The sequence below is a fragment of the Neomonachus schauinslandi genome, chromosome 2, assembly GCF_002201575.2.
Source record: "Neomonachus schauinslandi chromosome 2, ASM220157v2, whole genome shotgun sequence".
Taxonomy (NCBI): Eukaryota; Metazoa; Chordata; class Mammalia; order Carnivora; family Phocidae; genus Neomonachus; species Neomonachus schauinslandi.
The window spans coordinates 123,304,366-123,325,871 of NC_058404.1; the positions used below are offsets into that span (position 1 = coordinate 123,304,366).

Here is a 21,506-nt window from a genome sequence, read left to right on the forward strand (position 1 = left end):
GTAGTAGGAATAGAGGGTGGAGAAGGAGGTAGGGACATATTTTGGAAAGTCTTGACATCATACAAATAATTTTTGAAAGTAGTGGGAGAAGCTATTCAGTACTTCCTGTTTTAATTTGGTAATCACTATAATAAGTATCACTGAAACTACTTAATAGTGGTCTCTAATGATAAAAAAATAAAATTCTGCCAGTGATAGTATGTTTATAACATAATTGTCTATTGGGCATGTGTGCACTAAACTATAGCATTTATTTATTTATTCAGAAACAATAGAGGATCAATATATTCTTAAGTAATTTTCCAGATAACTAAATCATTTAAATGCCAGTATTTCATTTGCTAAATTTTGTACTAGTATTTCTACTATATGTTACTTCTTCTTGTTTTTATTTAAATTATAAAATATTTTATGCTAAAGGAAATTTTGAAAAAATGATAATCTCCCTAAAACTTCTGACTATAACTTGGATAATTCTGTTAATTTTTGCATAGCTTTTAAAAGTTCATTATTAAATCGTATATATATTACTATATATACTTATGTATAATTTCATATATCTTATAGTCATAAATTCTATTTTATATTTCCATTTAGTATTATGTCATAGACATTTTTCTTGCTATCTAGTCAGCAATATTAGGATATTTATGTAGGGCACCAGTAATACGGAGATAAATCAGGAGCTGATTTAGCTGAAGGAATGAAGCCAGGAAATGTTACAGAAAAATATAAAGTTCATTTTTGCCTGGGAAATATTATGATAGCATAGCACAAGTAACCACTCTGAACTGGTGATTGATGATGTGACTATAGGAGTGAATGCCTGCTTTTAGCATCAGTAATACTTATTTACTAAGCAAAATAAATAACTGAGCCAATTGAGAGAGACTCTTTTCCTCTTAAGGTGGTTTTAATAGTAATACTGTATGTTATCTTAATTTATATGATTAGGTGAGACTTGAATTTACTCCTTTAGGGCGCCTGGGTGGCTCAGTTGGTTAAGCAAATTTACTCCTTTAAATTACTTTTATAGAATAAACATTTTTGGTTTATATTATGAAAGTCATTAAGTCAATATTTATAATTGCCTTTTAGTAAATTTTAATGTTTCGTTCTTTATTCCTTTTCTTGTCTCCAAGTAAATGATATAAAATGTTTTCTTATAGAAAATTTCAAGGGCGCCACCTACAGTTTACAGAAGTGTTGATGTTCCTTCAATTCCTTCTTGTGGATGGTCATATGGTTATGGTATTAATGAGGATGGCAGTATTATAAAACATTCTCCACCTGCTAGTGACAGTACACTAGGTCCGGCATACTATAAACCTCAATTTGTAAGTATATTGTATTTTCTGTTGACAGTTGGAAGATTGTTTTTGATTATGGGTGTTTTAATTAATGTAATACCAACTGCAGTGATAAATAGACCCCCAAATCTCAGTGGCTTAATACAACAGAAGTTCTTTTTTTCGTCATTCATATGGGTATTCCTTGTTGATAAGAGACTTTCCTCTGTGTAGAGATCCAGGGACACAGGCGTAGTCCATTCATGTTACTATCATCATCGAAGGGCTTCAATTCATCTGTATCCAGCTGGCAAAGGGGAAAGAGGATGGAGGACTGCTAGGGGGAGGATTTTGTGGTCAAATCTGGGTGTTAAAGCTTAATCACCTAGACACATGTAAGGGCCGAGGACGCTGGGAAATATAGTCTAACTACATCTAGGATGAAGAGGAAAAAGGTTTCACTTACTAGAAGTCTCTGCTACGATGTATAATCCTGTGCAATACACAGATATTCTTTCCCTGAATTTGGAAGGGAAAAGAACATTTTTTAATAAAGGAATTTGAATCTGATAATGTAAGCATTATTTATTTCACAAATGTTTATTAAAAAAGATAAGGAACTTCTCTTTAGTTAAAATATCAAACATATTATAGCAGATCCATCTCATGCAGCTTTTGGGGTTCAAACCTGACCAAAACTGAGCCAAAATTTCATCCAGCCAATTGAAATATATGAATTATCCATGAATATGGATGATTTGTCTGGTTTTACTTAATTACAAGACTGAAGTACATAGTGCTTTGAACTTATATTTTTATACTTTTATGAGATCTGGAAGAGGTAATCCGCATGAGGAAAATGGCCAAAATTAAGCATGGACTTAAGGAGAGGCTGAAGAGAGACGAACCTTGGTCAGAGAATAGGTATTCTCAGATTTGGCTTGACCTTCACTCTCAGTACCCTATAAATTTTTGTTTGTACATGTCTCCATCTTTGGGCTTAGGCCCAAATATCTTTAGAAACCATTTGGTTTGTGGCTATACTAGGGCATTTTGAGGTCTTAGATCCTTTGAATTGTTAAAAGTTTTAAAAAATATATATCTACTGTAATTTATATAATTATACATAGAATAGTACAAACATCATAACAGATACCCATGAATGTAAACTGGTGCAGCCACTGTGGGGGTGCCTGGGTGGCTCAGTCAGTTAAGCGTCTGCCTTTGGCTCAGGTCATGATCCCAGGGTCCTGGGATCGAGTCCCACATTGGACTCCCTGCTCAGTGGGGAGTCTGCTTCTCCCTCTGCCTCTCCCCCGGCTTGTGCTCTCTCTCTTGCTTGCTTGCTCACTCTCTCTCTCAAATAAATAAATAAAATATTAACAACAACACAACAAAAAACTGGTGCAGGCACTGTGGAAAAGAGTATGGAGTCTCCCCATAAAGTTAAAAATAGAACCACCCTGTGATCCAGTAATTGCAGTACTGGGTATTTGCCCAAAAGTTACAAAACACTAATTCAAAGGACTACATGTACCCTTATGTTTATAGCAGCATTATTTACAGTAGCCAAATTATGGAAGCAGCCCAAGTGTCCTTTGATAGATGAATGGATAAAGAAGATGTGATATATATATGCACATATATATGCATATATAAATGTGCAATAGAATATTACTCAGCTATAAAAAAGAATGAAATCTTGCCATTTATGACCATATGGATGGATCTAGAGAGTATAATGCTAAGCAAAATAAGTCAGAGAAAGACAAATACCATATGATTTCACTCATATGTAGGAATTTAAGAAACAAAAAATGAGCAAAGGAAAAAATAAGAGAAAGGAAGATAAACCAAGAAACAGACTCTTAACTGTAGAGAACAAACTGGTGGTTACCAGAGGGGAGGTCAATGGGGAGATGGGTGAAATAGGCAATAGAAATTAAGGAGCGAACTTGTCATGATGAGCACTGGGTGATGTATGGAATTGTTGAATCACTGTATTGTACACCTGAAACTCTTAACACAGTATGTTACCTATACTGGAATTAAAATTAAAAAAACAAACAGATATCCATGGACCTACCATCACATATAGCACAGTAAAAATTTGTCACACTTGAATTAGCTGTGTTTTAAAATATATTATTAAAATTGTTACCTTCCCAAGTTTCCCTCCTTCCATTCTTTTCCCTTTGCCAAAGTAAGCACTAAATCTTTATTACATACATGAATAACAATATATATTGTGGTATGATTTTAAAAATTTTAAGTAAATGGTATCATCTGGTATTTAGGTTGCTTGCTATTTCACTTAATGTTATATTTTCTAGATTTAACCATATAGTTATATTAGATCTAATTCATTCATTGTTCCCAGTTAGTACTTTTCTTTTTTTAAAATAATTTTAAATTTTAAAATAATTTCAGACTGGTAGAAAAGTTACAAGAATAATACAAAGACTTCCCATATAACTCGGTCAGAATCTGCAGTTAGCATTTTATCACATTTACTTTATCATTTTTTCTTCCTATGTATTTTTATATCATTATTTTTATTAAGGAATTCGAGAGTGTATTTCAGACATGATGACCCTTTACCCTTAAATATTTAAATATAAATTTTCTAGAGAATAACACATTCTCTTTTACCATAGTGCAATTATCAAAATCAGGAAATTTTTACTGACATAATACTAATATCTATAGATATTTAAAAAATGCTAATGATCTCAATGATATCTTAAAAAAATTTTTTGTTCTGGAGTGAATCTGGTATTACATTTTACAATTACTTGTCATGTCCCTTCAGATTCCTTTAATTTGGGACACCTGGGTGGCTCAGTCAGTTAAGTGTCTGCCTTTGGCTCAGGTCATGATCCCAGGGTCCTGGAATCGAGCCCCACAATGGGCTCCCTGCTCAAGAGGGAGCCTGCTTCTCCCTCTGCCACTCCCCCTGCTTGTGCTCACTCTCTCTCTCTCTGTCAAATAAATAAAATCTTAAAAAAAAAAAAAGATTCCCTTAATTTGGAACGGTTCTTTAGTCTTTCTTTTTCTTTTGTAACCTTGACTTTTTGAAGAGTATAGCCTAGTTACTTTGTAGAGTATTTCTTAGTTTTGGGTTTGTGTATATTTTATCATGATTAGAGTAAGTTTATATTTTTTGGCAGGAATACTCCAGAAATGATATGTCCTTCTCAGTGCATCACATAAAGAGGCACAGGATTATCTGCTTATCTAATGATTGGTGATGTTAACTTGAGGTGGTGTCTTCCAGTTTTATCTACTGTAAAATTACTGTTTTTAAAAAATTTATAAATATTTTGTGGGAGTTACTTTAAGAATAAGTAGATATCTTTTCCTTCATCAAACTTACTAGTTTAATATCCTTTCATGATGCCTGATTCAATTTTACTGTGATGTTTATCAAGTGGTGGTTTTATGACTCCATCTTTCCTTTAACATTTATTTGTTGGCACTTTAAAGAAGAGCTTTCCTTATCTTTCTTCCCATTTATATCAGCATGGATTCATGAATTCCTCTTTTACTCAAAAAGTTATCATTTATTACTCATTATGTGTTCTGAAGTTTAAATTACCTCAGATTTGATCCTTGGGAGTCCTTTTAAGCTGCGTATAGTGTCTTTTTGACATGTCCTCATCAATCTTTGAGCATTTCTTTACCTTCTGGCACAGTAAGATGTTCCAGGTTCACCAAATTTTTTTCACTGTCCCAGCCTTGGAAGCAGACATTTCTTTAAGGAGCCCTACTTCCATTTAATGGAGAATGGTTTTTCAAAACAAGATCAGTATACTACGTACATGCATTGCTACTGGGGTGTCATTGCTTCAGGCTATCAATGGACAGAATTAGAAATCCATACTTATTTCTTATCTATCTATTAAAAACTTTGAGTTTATGCTGATACCTGATTTTGATAATTATGTTGTGGTTATAAAAGAGAGTATCTTGTTCTTAAGAAATTCCAATCCAGTACCACAGGTTTGTTCTAGTCTTTCCTTTTCCATGAGAAACTTATTATTCCATTATTCTCAATATATTTACTTAACTTGCTTAGTCCTGTAAAACACGGAAAGGAATTTCATTGCAATCCAGCCCTACAAAAACCAGACTTGACAAAGTACAAAGCTCTTACCTATAGGTGGTCTTGAGGTTCTACACTGGAAGTGTAGGCTAAGGTAGACTTATAAACTGCCTACTTGAACATTGAAGGTGTGCCCTAATAAATGCACAGAGCACCTCTGCAAAGGCTGGAGACTTATTAGTTCAAGGCATTTAAGGAAATGCCTTGTCCAACGTTTGTACAACCATTACCTGACCACTTAGCAAACCAGGCTATGACTTCAGTAGACACATATGAAAAAGAATACAGAATCTAGAGATAGTCCAGGAAAATCACTAACAAAACAAGCACCAACAAACCCTTAGGTGGTGGGGGGAGATTCTGATTTTCAGATTTGCCACATTATATTATCTAAAATGTGTAATTTTCAACAAAAAAAATTATGAGAAATGTAAAGAACAAAAAAATGTGGCCCATATATAGGAAAAGCAACCAATAGAAACTGTTCTTGAAGAAGCCAGTATGTTGGACTTATTAGACAAAGTTGTTAAATCAGCTATTTTAAATATATTCAAAGAAGTAAAGGAAGCTATGTCTAAAGAACTAAAGAAAAATATAAGAACAGTGTCTCACCAAATAGAATGTATCAATAAAAAAGTTAGAAATTATAGAAAGAAATCAAATAGAAATTCTGGAATTGAAAAGTAGTTATGGTCTTGAAAATTTACTAGAGGGATTCAGTAATGGATTTGAACTGGCAGAAGAAAGAATAAGGAAATTTGACAAAACAATTGATACTATGTAGTCTGACAAAAGAAAAAAGAATGAAGAAAAATAAACATAGCTTCAGAGACTTGTGGAACACCATCAAGCATACCAACATATGCATAATGGAAGTCCCAGAAGGAGAGAAGAAAAAGGGTCAGAGAGAATGTCTGAAGAAATAATGGCTAAAACACCCCATATTTGTTGAAAAACATTGATCTATGCATACAAGGAGCTCAATGAATTCCAAGCAGGGTAAGTGTTAAGGGATGTATACCTAGATACTTACAGTCAAACTGTTGAAAGACAAAGACAAAGAGAGGTGTTAAAAGAGCAGGAGAAGTGACAAGGAATTCCCCAATAAGATTAACAGTTGACTTACCAGAAACCATGGAGGCCAGAAGGAATATTTTCAAAGTGCTGGAAAAGAAAAAAAAAAGACTGCCAATCAAGAATTCTGTTCTTTGAAAATGAAGGTGAAATTAAGACATTCCCAAGTAAACAGAAACTGATAGAATTTATCTCTAGTACTTCCTCTAAAAGAAATACTAGAGTCAGTCCTTCAGGCTGAAATGAAAGGTCATTAGATAGTAACTCAAATCTATACAAAGAATTAAAGAACAATGATAATGGCAAATACATAAGCCAGTATTATTTTATTTTTAGCTTGTAACTCCTCTTTTTGATTTCTGTTGATTGTGGAACAATAGAAATGATACCTTTTATGTTCAAGTACAGTTATTTTCATTATGTTCATTTAGCCAACATATAGTACATCGTAAGTTTTTGTTGTAGTGTTCAATAATTCATTAGTTGCATATAACACCCAGTGCTCATCCCAACATGTGCCCTCCTTAATACCCATCACCCGGTCACCCTATCCCTCCACCCCCCTCCCTTCTGTAACCCTCAGTTTGTTTCCCGGAGTCTAGAGTCTCTCATGGTTTGGATTGTTTTATGCTATAAAACAAGAACCAGGTTATCTCTGGAAATATGGAGAGGAAGGACATTGTAAGTTATAGATGTGTCTCCTATTCTCAGAGAATTCCCATTTCTTCTGACTATGGGGTCTTTTGTCCCATGAGTATTTTGCCCTCTCTTTCTATGCCATACCTGGTTTTCAGGCCTTGACTATCCCATTATCCTGTTAATAATCTCAAAATAATTAGTCGTCTTCAATAGACAGTGCCCATATCTTAGATATTTGAGGAAGATGCTTAGAAGAACAGTAGAGATAAATTATATAAAAAATTGCAGTGAAATTAATGGAAGTCCTATGGTCTAATGTCAGTATATTCTGTTGAAGGTAAAGAAGAGTTAGGAGAGTTAGGAGATGTAGTTGAATGGAGTATACCACCTGGGTTTGTTTCTTGGCTTCACCACTTAATAGTTATTTGTCCTTGGCCAGGTTACTTAAGCTCTTTTTCATGATAGTCCTAGATCTTTGGCCTTAGTTTGAACAGTTCTCTGATTACTCTTACCTTAAATCTCAAAATGGTTATTCTTTCTTTAAAATTATACTTTTCATATATACTATTTCTTTGTTTTGGAATATTCTATCATCTATTCAAGGGCTTAGAACCATGCCAAGCTTACCTAGATGTACAAAACCTTTTTCACATATGAATAAACATTACTTTGACATATAAAATTTATTTTATTTTTCCTTCAGAAAAAAATACAGATTCCTATAGACTACTATGAAATTGATACTGTAGTAATGTTCATTTAGATCTTACCCAATTTCTGATAATTCAATGTATCTCTTTAGTTGCTTTTTGAGGTAATCTTATATGTGGGCTCAGTTTCTAGATGTGAATATTAATAGAAGATTAAGAAAATAATCCAAGAGATGTGTAATAGTTGTGCTTCTTCCCTGAACTGGTGAATAACATATGCTGGAGTTATTTTACATAGTTTGAAATAGAAAAGAAGCTCTGAAATTAAGAGTTGTGTAAGACTCTAGCCAACAAATGATAAGTTTTAGCTGTACTTAATCTGTAAGGAAAAATTCTCTATATAAGTTACTTTGTATAACATTTGAATTATAAAATTTAGCGTCTCTCTCTCTCTCTCTCTTTTTCTTAAGAAGAGCCCAGGTAACCATTAGAAGCCTACTTTTCAGAGATGGATTTCACAAGCAAATTTTGTGGTGGAATTATGACACTGACATTTGCTAATGATAACATGCTGGGAACTACCCATGTGCTGCCACACTGGAGAACAGTCCATTAGTGTTTGAACTGATAAACTTTGGGACTTCTAATTCTTCACAAATTCTATTTCCATACTTAATTATGGAAAAGACATGGTGGAAAAGTTGCAGAGCCCCTTCTTCATACATTTTATTGTCAGTGGGAGTGGCAGTTAGTAATTCTTCTTCAAGTTATATTACAACATTCACTTAAAATAATGCAGCTCCATGCTGAGTTTGCTTCAATTAAGTCATATTTTATTTGCTAATGATTTTCCAAGTTGACAGTGACCTTGAAGTTGATATTGTCAACACTTCTTGACATAAAGAGAGTATGATTTAGAGTTAAGAGTGCATCAATTTATTTTTCATTTTCTGTCTTACATTTTTAAGAGGCTTTTAAATTAAATTTCAGATTGAACATTTACCTGAGTAACCTCTGCAATCAGAGGTTAGTGAAATAAGTAGTTGTCAATTCATATGGTTTAGGTGCAATTAATTTTAGTGTATATATAGGAAAATGATTTTGCTAATGTCTTGAATGGTGTGTATGTATATTTATGCATGATCTTTCCTTCTACTGGATTACCTTAAGAATTGTTAAACAGTTGAACCACAAAATCACAACAGTGTAAATTAACCTGAAGAATGTTTCCTAGACCTAATTCTGCTCAAGGTCTTAAAATGCTGTGTTAAAAGAATTAATATAGAACTTTAACATGTATGTTTTAGGCTATAAAAATGTGATGTAAGAGATGATTTATCAAAATACTATCTTAAAATACTGCTTTTTTAAAAAAAACTATAGGCTATAGTAAATAAACATAGTAGATATGCTCCTGCCTGAAACATATAAAATATCTAACATATCTAACATGGTTATATTATATTAAAACAGAGTTCTACATTTGTGTGCTTCACTTCTTATTATGCCTAAAATCTGCACAATTATGAAATTTCACTTAATTTCTAAGTAAAAGTAAAGTATAACACAAATTAAGAAATTTTGCTCTTTCTGTCCACAAAACTATATATGTGCTTTGAAATTTATGGCTATATTAGGTAATTCCATTTAAAAGATGATTTAGAACACTTACTTTAGCAAAAGGAAGTGTTGTGTGGCTTGGCATTCTTTCTTTTCCTAAAGCTCTGTAGGGTGCAGCAATCTTTGGAGTTGCCACTGACCCAAAGGAACAGGCTGCTTTTCAGCTACTCTAGTGGATGCCACATTTCTTCCAGTATTCATCTACTACCATGTGTAGCTCTGTTGGACATGTCAGGCTGTCCCTTTTTTCTATACTGTTCTGCTAGGTGTTACATTTGTCTCTGTACCCCAGATTCAAAGCCTTTGGGTGATCTGACTCTCTTATTTCCTTTTGTGTTATACTCTGGAGTGCCAAAGCAGTGTATACTCTATGTGCTATAGAGATTGGTGAGACAGCTCTTTCAATTTTTATTCATAGCTCTGTTCCTTCTAGTACTGACAAAGATCTGGGCTTGAGAATCATGTATCAACTAGACAACCTACTTGTGATAATAATAGTAATAATTATCATCTTTGATATAGTGATTTATAGTGTTATAGCTTCATAGTGTGTTAAAGCTGAACGTCTATAGTGAAGATAGGAAAATACCTCTCTGCTCTTTGCATTATAATTCATTAGAAGGGATCTACATATTAATAATCTAAGTACATTGAGACCACTTATAGTGCTGGAAATATTCCTAGTGGAAATAAGGATTAATCCTTTTTATTTATATAACAAGTTTTCCCAGGCTTCATTGGATTATGGGTATTAAAGAGAGTCACAATTTTGTTAATAACTCAAATGTAACTTGTCTCCTCCTATTGATGTAGAGGTCTTCTAGCCTTCTGCAAACTTCTTCCCAGGTGTTTCTGGATGTCCTCAGGGGTTGTCTTGACCATGCTCCTGAACAAGTCTATTTCCACTGAGACAGCTGCTGTTCTACCAGGCTCTTCAGTCTCTTACCAGATGGTGCTCTCTGCTGGGCATTTCTGCCAATGTACTTGATCACAGCTAAAGCTGCATAATGAACTGGGGTGAAGTTGGGGGAATAATGTCTTTCTCTCTTTGTGTTACGTTGTATTATATGGGTCTAAAAGTAGCACTGAGTTTTACTAGTGTTTAATGAAAGAGGTCTTTTAGATTTTTATCATAGCCTCTTTGTACCCTGTAGGTCACAGGCATAAATCCAGTGGGGAATGTTAGGGGGTGAATTCAGTCCACAGAAAATATTCAATATTTAGCATTGCTAAATGCTTTTTGGACAGTAAGATTTTCTTTCTTACTGGATGAGGGTCATTATGATTAGCTGCTTTCCATAGAATTAGTTTTCACATTCACCTTCTGGTTGATTTGCCCTATTAGTTCACTAGACATTTCAAAACATGTCTGAATCTTACTTAGACATAATTAATAACTCCCTGTTTCTCTACCCTCAGCTCCAACCTCCTCTACCACCCCAAGCAGGGAGTAAATAAGGGAAATCAAACCAGGGGAAACCTGTAGAGAAACTGCAGTTCAATTTCTCTGTGAGATTGCATCTATAAAAAGAATCAACAAAGGTCCTATTTCACTTCATGGAAACATCAAAGTTCTGTCAGAGATTTTGTTGGCCCCTATTTAATTCTTTAAGATCAGGTGGGTGTAGAAGGGAAAGTTTAGTTTTACTATGTTGTATTCTGTAACATCTGAGGGCTAGTTAATGGTAAGTTCTGGGAGTAAAAGGCATTTTCACATATTAGGGAATTTTAGTGCTGTACCAGATTCTTTTTGGATTTTGTTGTGGCATCCCAAAGCTTTCTGGAGTGGTACCTCTCTAAATAGAGTTTGTCCTCATTAGGGACCAATGGCAGAGCTTCCAATTTATTTCCAACTGTGCATGCCAAGAATAGAGTGGGTGTAATATTGTTTTTCATCAATTCATATAATGGCTCTGGCACAAATCTCCAAGGGTATTGGTAGTTTTGAGAATTGCTCCCTACTTACCACCCAAGAGTCCATCCTTATCTCTAGTTTCTGTCTCATTGGGGTGATCAATAAGCTTCAGAGGAGGTTCTTTTCACATGCGGTGAGTTCTCTTTCTGGTTGTAGTCTCTGCTGTGCTATATTTTCCAGAAATTCTTTGAAGTTTTGGAACATGAATGATACCTTCTCTTAGTTTCTAGTAGTGATAATTTGTGTCTATTTTATAGAATTTTTTTGAAATTTTGGTAGGAGTCGGGCAGATATGGGTTTGATTCACTGTTTTGAATTGGAATTATACTTTATATTACTAATATTGCTATTTATTTCATTAATAATATAATGATAATTGAGAGAGGTTGGTTCCACTGTTCTAGAAGAGTACTACTCCTCTGGGACAAGTGACACTGTTTTATGCAGTTAAGCTACAAGTTTGTTATGGGGATTTTATTTTTTATATGTATATAAATTGGATTATTAATCCAAGCTTATTTTAAAACCATATTTTTATAAATGTGAATTAAAAAATAAGGTAAGTAGACCAGAGTTTACCTTTTACCATCAGTTAAAAAATGATTTTTAAAGAAATTTTTAAATGATTGCTCAATTTAGAATCTATTAGGTCTACAAAAGAGAATTTCTGTAAGAGAAGTTACTGTTCTTATGTTACATTGTATTATTTTATTAATTTCTGATGAAACCACGTCCTTTAACTTCCCTAAAGGGAATTTTCAGGGTCATGCTTAAATTTTGACATTTATTATGGTGGATGCAAAGGAAACATGCTTGTTGATTTCTCATGTCACAAATAATTTCTTTGGCATTAAAGGACGAATCTGGACCTCAAGCATTAATAGAACGAACTGGGGGTAGTGTTTAATTTGTCATAAATTTGTTGCTATTTGAAAACTTTACATGAATTTGTTATAGTTTTAAATACTAGGTAATTGGAAATTATCTAATATCTGTTGGTGATATTTGAATTTGAATTTGATTTCTGGAAATCAATTTAATTTCTATTTAATTAAGATCATTTTTTTTTTTTTTTTTTAAAGATTTTATTTATTTATTTGAGAGAGAGAATGAGAGAGAGCACATGAGAGGGGGGAGGGTCAGAGGGAGAAGCAGACCCCCTGCCGAGCAAGGAGCCCGATGCGGGACTCGATCCCGGGACTCCAGGATCATGACCTGAGCCGAAGGCAGTCGCCTAACCAACTGAGCCACCCAGGCACCCTAATTAAGATCATTTTTAACAGACTTTCAATTCCCTAAATCATAAAGTTCTGCCCTGTCCTCCCTTGTTTAAATGATGAGGAGCTCATCTTAATTATACTTAAGGTCTTAGGTTGCTGAGTGTCCTGCCAAGGGAAGAGCTGTTCATATTGGTTGAGGATATGCTAAAAGTAGAGATACTTCTCTAGGAATCCTGGCTGACTCAGGAGTAGGATAGGGCACAGCAGTGTTAATTTAGATTGAGAGAAGACTTTAGCAATTGTTGGGGGAACCCCCTTGACTAACGCTGTCCTTACTTTAGATTTAGACTTAAATGAAGTTGTTTCATGATTTATTTAAACTATGTCTAATCTTCACTTTTTTTTTTTTTTTTAAAGGATTTTTCCAATGCAACTTTGAAATACAAGGGGATACATTTTGGCAACTCTTTAGGAAGACTTGAGTTACCTATAAAGTCAGGGCCTGGTCCTGGACAGTATGATATAGTCCAGTAAGTAAACAATAAAATAAATAAGTATAGTATAGTATAGTCTACCTTTAATGTAGTTCTTTACTAGAAAGTATTCTAATATATTCATTTGTGTCTGGCTCTGGTGTCCATTCTTCTGACTAAATGATAGATTTAGAAGCCATTCTCAGTGTGGGGTTAGAGCCATAGCATCAGTTTGGAGGTTATATTTTTGAAGTTTAACTAGGAAATACATTTCTGGTAGAATAACTTGTTCTGTATTTTCTCCTACTCCTACAGTAAGGCCTTAGACATGGATCCATGGAAGACAAAATTGCATAACAAATACCATGTTGTTCTCAGAATCTATCACCTGTTTTCCTCATTAAAATTTTTAAACAAGATCCAGCTTATCTGCCTGATTCTTCTTCTCTCATAGAATGAGTTTTCTTATAGGAAGTTCCACGGTGATTACCTATCTAATTAGTTTTCTAGACAGATTCAAATACATCTATATACCAGTGGTGGCTGTAGCTGAGACTCTTTCTTAGACTCCCTTGCTAATATTCATTTACTGAACAAACATTGTTTGAATTCTTTCTGTGTGCTAGTACTACACATAGTAACTAGGAATAAAAAGAATAAAACATGATTCTTATTTTTGGGAATTTATACCCTATTCTCTTTTCTTTTTCATTTTTTTAACTCTCCTAATATGGGAGGTACTCCTTGTATTTTTATTCTTTTAGCAGAACACTAGAACTTTAATATATATATTTAGCTTAGTGGGGTCTAACTTAATATCTTTGTCATTCTTCCAAACAAAACAAAGTCTATGAAATATTCTAATTAACTCTGTTCATCCCCTTGACATATGTTTTTGTTATTCAGTATTCTAATTTTATCCTTTTTTCTTTCAGTTTGGCTGGTTTGCTTGTCTCTCTGTCTTTCTGTCTGCCTGCTTGCCTGCCTACCTGCTCATCAATTTTATTGAGGTTTAATTATAATAAGGCAAAAGTAACCTTTTTAAAAAAATTTTAAAAAAATTTTATTATGTTAATCACCATACATTACATCATTAGTTTTTGATGTAGTGTTCCATGATTCATTGTTTGCATATAACACCCAGTGCTCCATTCAATACGTGCCCTCTTTAATACCCATCACCGGGCTAACCCATCCCCCCACCCCCTCCCCTCTAGAACCCTCAGTTTGTTTCTCAGAGTCCATAGTCTCTCATGGTTCGTCTCCTGCTCCAATTTCCCCCTCTTCATTTTTCCCTTCCTACTTTTTTTTTTTTTTAAACATATAATGTATTATTTGTTTCAGAGGTACAGGTCTGTGATTCATCAGTCTTACACAGTCTCTTACCATAGCACATACCCTCCCCAATGTCCATCACCCAGCTACCCCAACCCTCCCCCCCCACTCCAGCAACCCTCAGTTTGTTTCCTGAGATTAAGAATTCCTCATATCAATGAGATCATATGATAAATGTCTTTCTCTGACTGACTTATTTCGCTCAGCATAATACCCTCTAGTTCCATTCATGTTGTTGCAAATGGCAAGATTTTGTTTTTGTTTTGTTTTGTTTTTTTGATGGCTGTATATATATACCACATCTTTATCCATTCATCTGTTGATGGACATCTTGGCTCTTTCCATAGTTTGGCTATTGTGGACATTGCTGCTATAAACACTGGGGTGCACGTATGCCTTTGGATCACTACGTTTGTATCTTTGGGGTAAATACCCAGTAGTGCAATTGCTGGGTCGTAGGGTAACTCTATTTTCAACTTTTTGAGGAACGTCCATACTGTTTTCCAGAGTGGCTGCACCAGCTTGCATTCCCACCAACAGTGCAGGAGGGTTCCCCTTTCTCCGCCTCCTCACCAACATCTGTCATTTCCTGACTTGTTAATTTTAGCCATTCTGACTGGTGTGAGGTGGTATCTCATTGAGGTTTTGATTTGGATTTCCCTGATGCCGAGTGATGTTGAGCACTTTTTCAACTGTCTGTTGGCCATTTGGATGTCTTCTTTGAAAAAGTGTCTGTTCATGTCTTCTGCCCATTTCTTGATTGGATTAGTTGTTCTTTGGGTGTTGAGTTTCATAAGTTCTTTATAGATTTTGGATACTAGCCCTTTATTGGATATGTCATTTGCAAATATCTTCTCCCATTCTGTCAGTTGTCTTTTGGTTTTGTTGACTGTTTCCTTTGCTGTGCAAAAGCTTTTTATCTTGATGAAGTCCCAATAGTTCATTTTTGTCCTTGCTTCCCTTGCCTTTGGCAATGTTTCTAGGAAGAAGTTGCTGTGGCTGAGGTTGAAGAGGTAGCTGCCTGTGTTCTTCTCTAGGATTTTGATGGATTCCTGTCTCACATTGAGGTCTTTCATCCATCTTGAGTCTATTTTTATGTGTGGTGTAAGGAAATGGTCCAGTTTCATTCTTCTGCATGTGGCTGTCCAATTTTCCCAACACCATTTGTTGAAGAGACTGTCTTTTTTCTATTGGATATTCTTTCCTGCTCTGTGGAAGATTAATTAACCATAGAGTTGAGGGTCCATTTCTGGGCTCTCTATTCTGTTTCATTGATCTGTGTGTCTGTTTGTGTGCCAGTACCATACAGTCTTGATGGTTACAGCTTTGTAATAGAGCTTGAAGTCCGGAATTGTGCTGCCATCAGCTGTGGTTTTCTTTTTCAACATTCCTCTGGCTATTTGGGGTCTTTTCTAGTTCCATACAAATTTTAGGATTATTTGTTCCATTTCTTTTTTTTTTTTTTTTAAAGATTTTATTTATTTATTTGACAGAGACAGAGACAACAAGAGCAGGAACACAAGCAGGGGGAGTGGGAGAGGGAGAAGCAGGCTTCCTGCTGAGCAGGGAGCCCGATGTGGGACTCGATCCCAGGACTCTGGGATCATGACCTGAGCCAAAGGCAGCTGCTTAACGACTGAGCCACCCAGGCGCCCTGTTCCATTTCTTTGAAAAAAGTTGATGGTATTTTGATAGGGACTGAATTAGATGTGTAGATTGCTCTAGGTAGAATTGACATCTTCATAATATTTGTTCTTCCAATCCATGAGCATGGACTATTTTTCCATTTCTTTGTCTTTGTCATCCTCAATTTCTTTCATGAGTATTCTATAGTTTTCTGAGTATAGATTCTTTGCATCTTTGGTTAGATTTATTCCTAGGTATCTTATGGTTTTGGGTGCAATTGTAAATGGGATCGACTCCTTAATTTCTCTTTTTTCTGTCTTGTTGTTGGTTTATGGGAATGCCACTGATTTCTGTGCATTGATTTTGTATGCTGCCACTTTACTGAATTCCTGTATGAGTTCTAGCAGTTTTGGGGTGGAGTCTTTTGCGTTTTCCACATAAAGTATCATATCATCTGCAAAGAGTGAGAGTTTGGCTTCTTCTTTGCTGATTCAGATGCCTTTTATTTCTTTTTGTCTGATTGTTGAAGCAAGGACTTCTAGTACTATGTTGAATAACAGTGGTGATAGTGGACATCCCTGCCATGTTCCTGACCTTAAGGGAAAAGCTCTCAGTTTTTCCCCATTGACAATGATATTCACTGTGGGTTTTTCATAGATGGCTTTCACAATATTGATGTATGTACCCTCTATCCCTACACTCTGAAGAGTTTTAATCAAGAAAGGATGCTGTACTTTGTCAAATGCTTTTTCTGCATCTATTGAGAGGATCATATGGTTCTTGTTCTTTCTTTTATTAATGTATTGTATCACATTGATTGCTTTGTGGATGTTGAACCGACCTTGTAGCCCAGGAATAAATCCTACTTGGTCGTGGTGAATAATCCTTTTAAAGTACTGTTGGATCCTATTGGCTAGTATTTTGGTGAGAATTTTTTCATCCATGTTCATCAGGGATATTGGTCTGTGATTTTCCTTTTTGATGGGGTCTTTGTCTGATTTTGGGATCAAGGTAATGCTGGCCTCATAAAATGAGTTTGGAAGTTTTCCTTCCATTTCTATTTTTTGGAATAGTTTCAGAAGAATAGGTATTAATTCTTCTTTAAATGTTTGGTAGAATTCCCATGGGAAGCCATCTGGCCCTGGTCTCTTGTTTGTTGGGAGATTTTTGATTACTGCTTCAACCTTTTTTTAAGGTATGTAGTTCCTGATGATTGCTTTCCTTCCATTCCATTACACTTCTGACTAAATACTGCAGGCATAACCGCAACTCTGTCTAACCTTGTTGCTCTGATTTTGCTTGGCAGTTTTTTGCTAACAGTCTCTTTTGTTTCTCCAACCCTATCCCATTCCCATTCTAATTCCTGGTTTTTAATGTTACTTTTTCTTTGAGCTTTTTTATTTCCTGTGTTTCTTCTATTTGCATTTTCACTTTTGCTTAGGAATGTATCTATATAGATTGCATTCCAGACTGCTTCATATATGTCACCATTTCCATAATTTGTCTGCTTTTTGATTTTGCTGCCTTCACCGTATCTTTTATTTGGAGTTGTCTTGGTTCCATCTGGTACTTGACATTTTGTACCTTTTTATTTATTTGTTTATTTATTTATTTATTTATTTACCTTTTGCTTTACTGATAGAGTCAGAATTATTCTGGGATATTTGATATAGTATAAAAGTGGAGATACTTGGTCATTGTAAATGGAAAGATAAGCTTCTAGGTCTCTTTTTGAGAAAGACATAGACCTAAATGATATGTGACCCTTCTGATCTCCCAAATATAAATTTGTTATCCACCATACTATTTGAAGTTTTGAAAACAAGTTCATTTGTTGAATTTTGTGTGAAAAAAACAGCAAAGTCAGCATTCACCAGTGAACTGAGATGTTAAATGGGTATTTAAATCATAACAATATCAAAGAAAATATTTGCAATTATATAACTTAAGCATTTGTTTTTATGTTTTTCTATTACCTGTTTTTAAAAATGCTTATGTTCAATATAGTTCATTGGAAATGTTTAATATGAGGTTTTTTTTTTTTTTTTTTGAAATGCTGTTTAAGAAATGGAAAAAATAGTATAGTCATATAGCCTATTTAAAAATAATTCTTGTAGGGGCACTTGGGTGGCACAGTTGGTTAAGTGTCCGACTCTTGATTTCGGAGCAGGTCATGATCTCAGGGTCATGAGACTGAGCCCCATATCAGGCTCTGTGCTCTGTGCAGAGTTTGCTTGAGAGTCTCTGTCCCTCTCCCTCTTCCCATCCTGCTTGTGCTCTTTCTCTAAAATAAATTAGTAAATCTTAAGAAAAAATTCTTGTAATAATATCTGTTATTGTGTTCTTATGGACAATGTATGGCATTAAATGCTTCACCTATATTATCTACTGTAATCATTATAATCTTAAGAATTGGTTGTTACTATTTCCAGTCAGGTGAAGAATCTACTCTGAAGTTTAGAGAAGTAAGATGATTTGTGTAAGGTCACACAGCTAGTAGGTAACAGTGCTAGGATTCATATCAGGCTGTCTGACTCTAATGCTTGGGCTGTTAATCACTTTTAGTTTCTTATTCTTTCTTGAGCTTGTGTAAATTTCAGTGAAAATAAGCTTCTCTTTTATTTTTAAAGAACTTTCTGCCCCTTTTTTTGTTTTGTGATATAAATAGTTGAAATATCAAGGGATTTGAAATTTTAAAGATGTTTTATGTTAAATATAATACACAGGAAACTTTTTTGGGAGGTTATTTATTTATTTATTTTAAAGATTTTATTTATTTATTTGACAGAGAGAGACACAGCGAGAGAGGGAACCCAAGCAGGGGGAGTGGAAGAGGAAGAAGCAGGCTTCTCATGGAGCAGGGAGCCCGACGCAGGGCTTGATCTCAGGACCCTGGGATCATGACCTGAGCCTTAGGCAGACGCTTAACGACTGAACCACCCAGGCGCCCTGGTGGCTTTTTATTTAAACTAATATAAATCCCACATCCTATATTATTTGGAGTCATTATTAGTATAGGTTTATTATAATGCTCTGAATTGGAAAATGCACAACTAACATAGATGAATACATTTTACAAAATTTAGAATATATTGGCTTAACATATCCAGATGGTCTTATTGCATACTTTTTAAGCAGACAGTGTTGGTGTAAAATATTCTCTTTGCTCATATAAACAATTATATATTTGAAACTGAGAGCTCCTCAATTTTTCTGACTTTTCTAAAGGAAAAAGACACCTCATTATGAAAATATTAACATCAAGAAAGATAAACAACAAAATTATTGCTTAAATCTCCCACGATTTTATGAAGTAATAATATTGCAGGAGGAAAAAAAGGTAAGTTGAAATGTAGCTATTTTATCTACTTTCTATATTTTAAGATCACTGACTCTTATAATTACAAGGTTAGAGTACTCTTAGATCTACTCTGCCTGGTAGCTAGTTGTTATTCAGTGAATGTTATTGAAGGAACTATACTTAAAATCTCTATCAAGTGATCACCATCTCTGCTTGAACACCTCTTGTGATAAAGGACTCACTAGCCCTAAGGCTTATTGTTTCAGTAGTGGACAACTCTGTTTCTTATAATTTCCTTCTTAAACTGATCTAAATTTGCCTGCCTCCTGCCTACTTTTTCTCCCTTTTCCTGTGACTTCTTTTCAATCCTCTTTTCAGTCTTTTTCTAGTAAGGATAAATGCTCCATATATTTTTGACATTGTTCTCATTATTTAAATTCATGATAACTTATTTTCCTTTGAAGTTATCTGCAGATCTTCTTTAATTTTTGAGTCTCCCTCTTTCTCTCTCTCTCTTTTTAATATGATACTAGGACTAAGCAATATTCCTGGTGTAGTCTGATTTGTACATAGTAGGATTTTCATTTTCCTTCTTCTGGATAGTATATATTCGTTAATATAAAACCCAAGATTTCATTACATTTTTAAAAAAATTTTTATTATGTTATGTTAGTCACCATACAATCAATACATCATTAGTTTTTGATGTGGTGATCCATGATCCATTGTTTTCATATAAAACCCAGTGCTCCATGCAGTACATGCCCTCCTTAATACCCATCACTGGGCTAACCAATCCCCCCTCCCCCCTCCCCTCTAAAACCCTGTTTGTTTCTCAGAGTCCATAGTCTCTCATGGTTCATCTCTCCCTCCAATTCCACCCCCCCTTTTTTCCCTTCTCCTAATGTCCTCCATGCTATTTCTTATGTTCCACAAATAAGTGAAACCATATGATAATTGACTTTCTCTGCTTGACTTATTTCACTTAGCATAATCTCCTCCAGTCCCATCCATGTTGATGTAAAAGTTGGGTATTCATCCTAACTGATGGCTGAGTAATATTCCATTGTATATATGGACCACATCTTCTTTATCCGTTCATCTGCTGAAGGGCATCTTGGCTCTTTCCACAGTTCGGCTATTGTGGACAATGCTGCTATGAACACTGGGGTGCATATGGCCGTTCTTTTCACTATATCTGTGTCTTTGGGGTAAATACCCAGGAGTGCAATTGCTGGGTCATAGGGTAGCTCTATTTTTAAATTTTTGAGGAACTTCCACACTGTTTTCCAAAGTGGCTGTACCAACTTGCATTCCCACCAACAGTGTAAGAGGGTTCCCCTTTCTCCACAACCTCTCCAACATTTGTTGTTTCTTCCCCTGTCCATTTTTGCCATTCTAACTGGTGTAAGGTGGTATCTCAGTGTGGTTTTGATTTGGATTTCCCTGATGGCTAATGATGATGAACATTTTTTCATGTGTCTGTTAGCCATTTGTATGTCTTTTCAGAGAAGTGTCTTTTCATATCTTCTGCCCACTTTTTGACTTATTTATTTTTTGGGTGTTGAGTTTGAGAAGTTCTTTATAGATCTTGGATACCAGTCCTTTATCTGCAGTGTCATTTGCAAATATCTTCTCCCATTCTGTGGGTTGCCTCTTTGTTTTGTTGACTGTTTCCTTTGCTGTGCAGAAGCTTTTTATCTTGATGAAGTCCCAAAAGTTCATTTTGGCTTTTGTTTCACTAGCTTTTGGAGATGTATCTTGAAAGAAGTTGCTGTGGGTGATGTCAAAGAGGTTACTGCCTATGTTCTCTTCTAGGATTTTGATGGATTCCTGTCTCACATTGAGGTCTTTCATCCACTTTGAGTTTATCTTTATGTATGGTGTTAGAGAATGATCGAGTTTCATTCTTCTGCATGTGGCTGTCCAATTTTCCCAGCACCATTTATTGAAGAGACGGTCTTTTTTCCATTGCATGTTTTTTCCTGCTTTGTCAAAGATTATTTGACCATGGAGTTGAGGGTCCATATTTGGTTCTCTATTCTGTTCCATTGGTGTATATGTCTGTTTTTGTGCCAGTACCATGCTGTCTTGGTGATCACTGCTTTGTAATATAGCTTGAAATCGGGCAACGTGATGCCCCCAGCTTTGTTTTTCTTTTTCAACATTTCCTTGGCGATTCGGGGTCTTTTCTGATTCCATACAAATTTTAGGATTGTTTGTTCCAGCACTTTGAAAAATGTCATTGGAATTTTGATC

At 35.0% G+C, this 21,506-nt stretch overlaps 1 protein-coding gene across 1 annotated transcript in view; it reads left to right on the forward strand.

Moving 5' to 3' along the window:
- STPG2 (sperm tail PG-rich repeat containing 2) overlaps nucleotides 1-21,506 on the forward strand; it is a 307,549-nt gene that overhangs the window by 20,564 nt on the left and 265,479 nt on the right. The window contains exons 3-5 of the mRNA XM_021680406.1: nucleotides 1,170-1,337; nucleotides 12,930-13,042; nucleotides 19,175-19,286. Coding sequence (XP_021536081.1) covers nucleotides 1,170-1,337; nucleotides 12,930-13,042; nucleotides 19,175-19,286 — 393 coding nt within the window. The remainder of the gene's footprint in view (nucleotides 1-1,169; nucleotides 1,338-12,929; nucleotides 13,043-19,174; nucleotides 19,287-21,506) is intronic.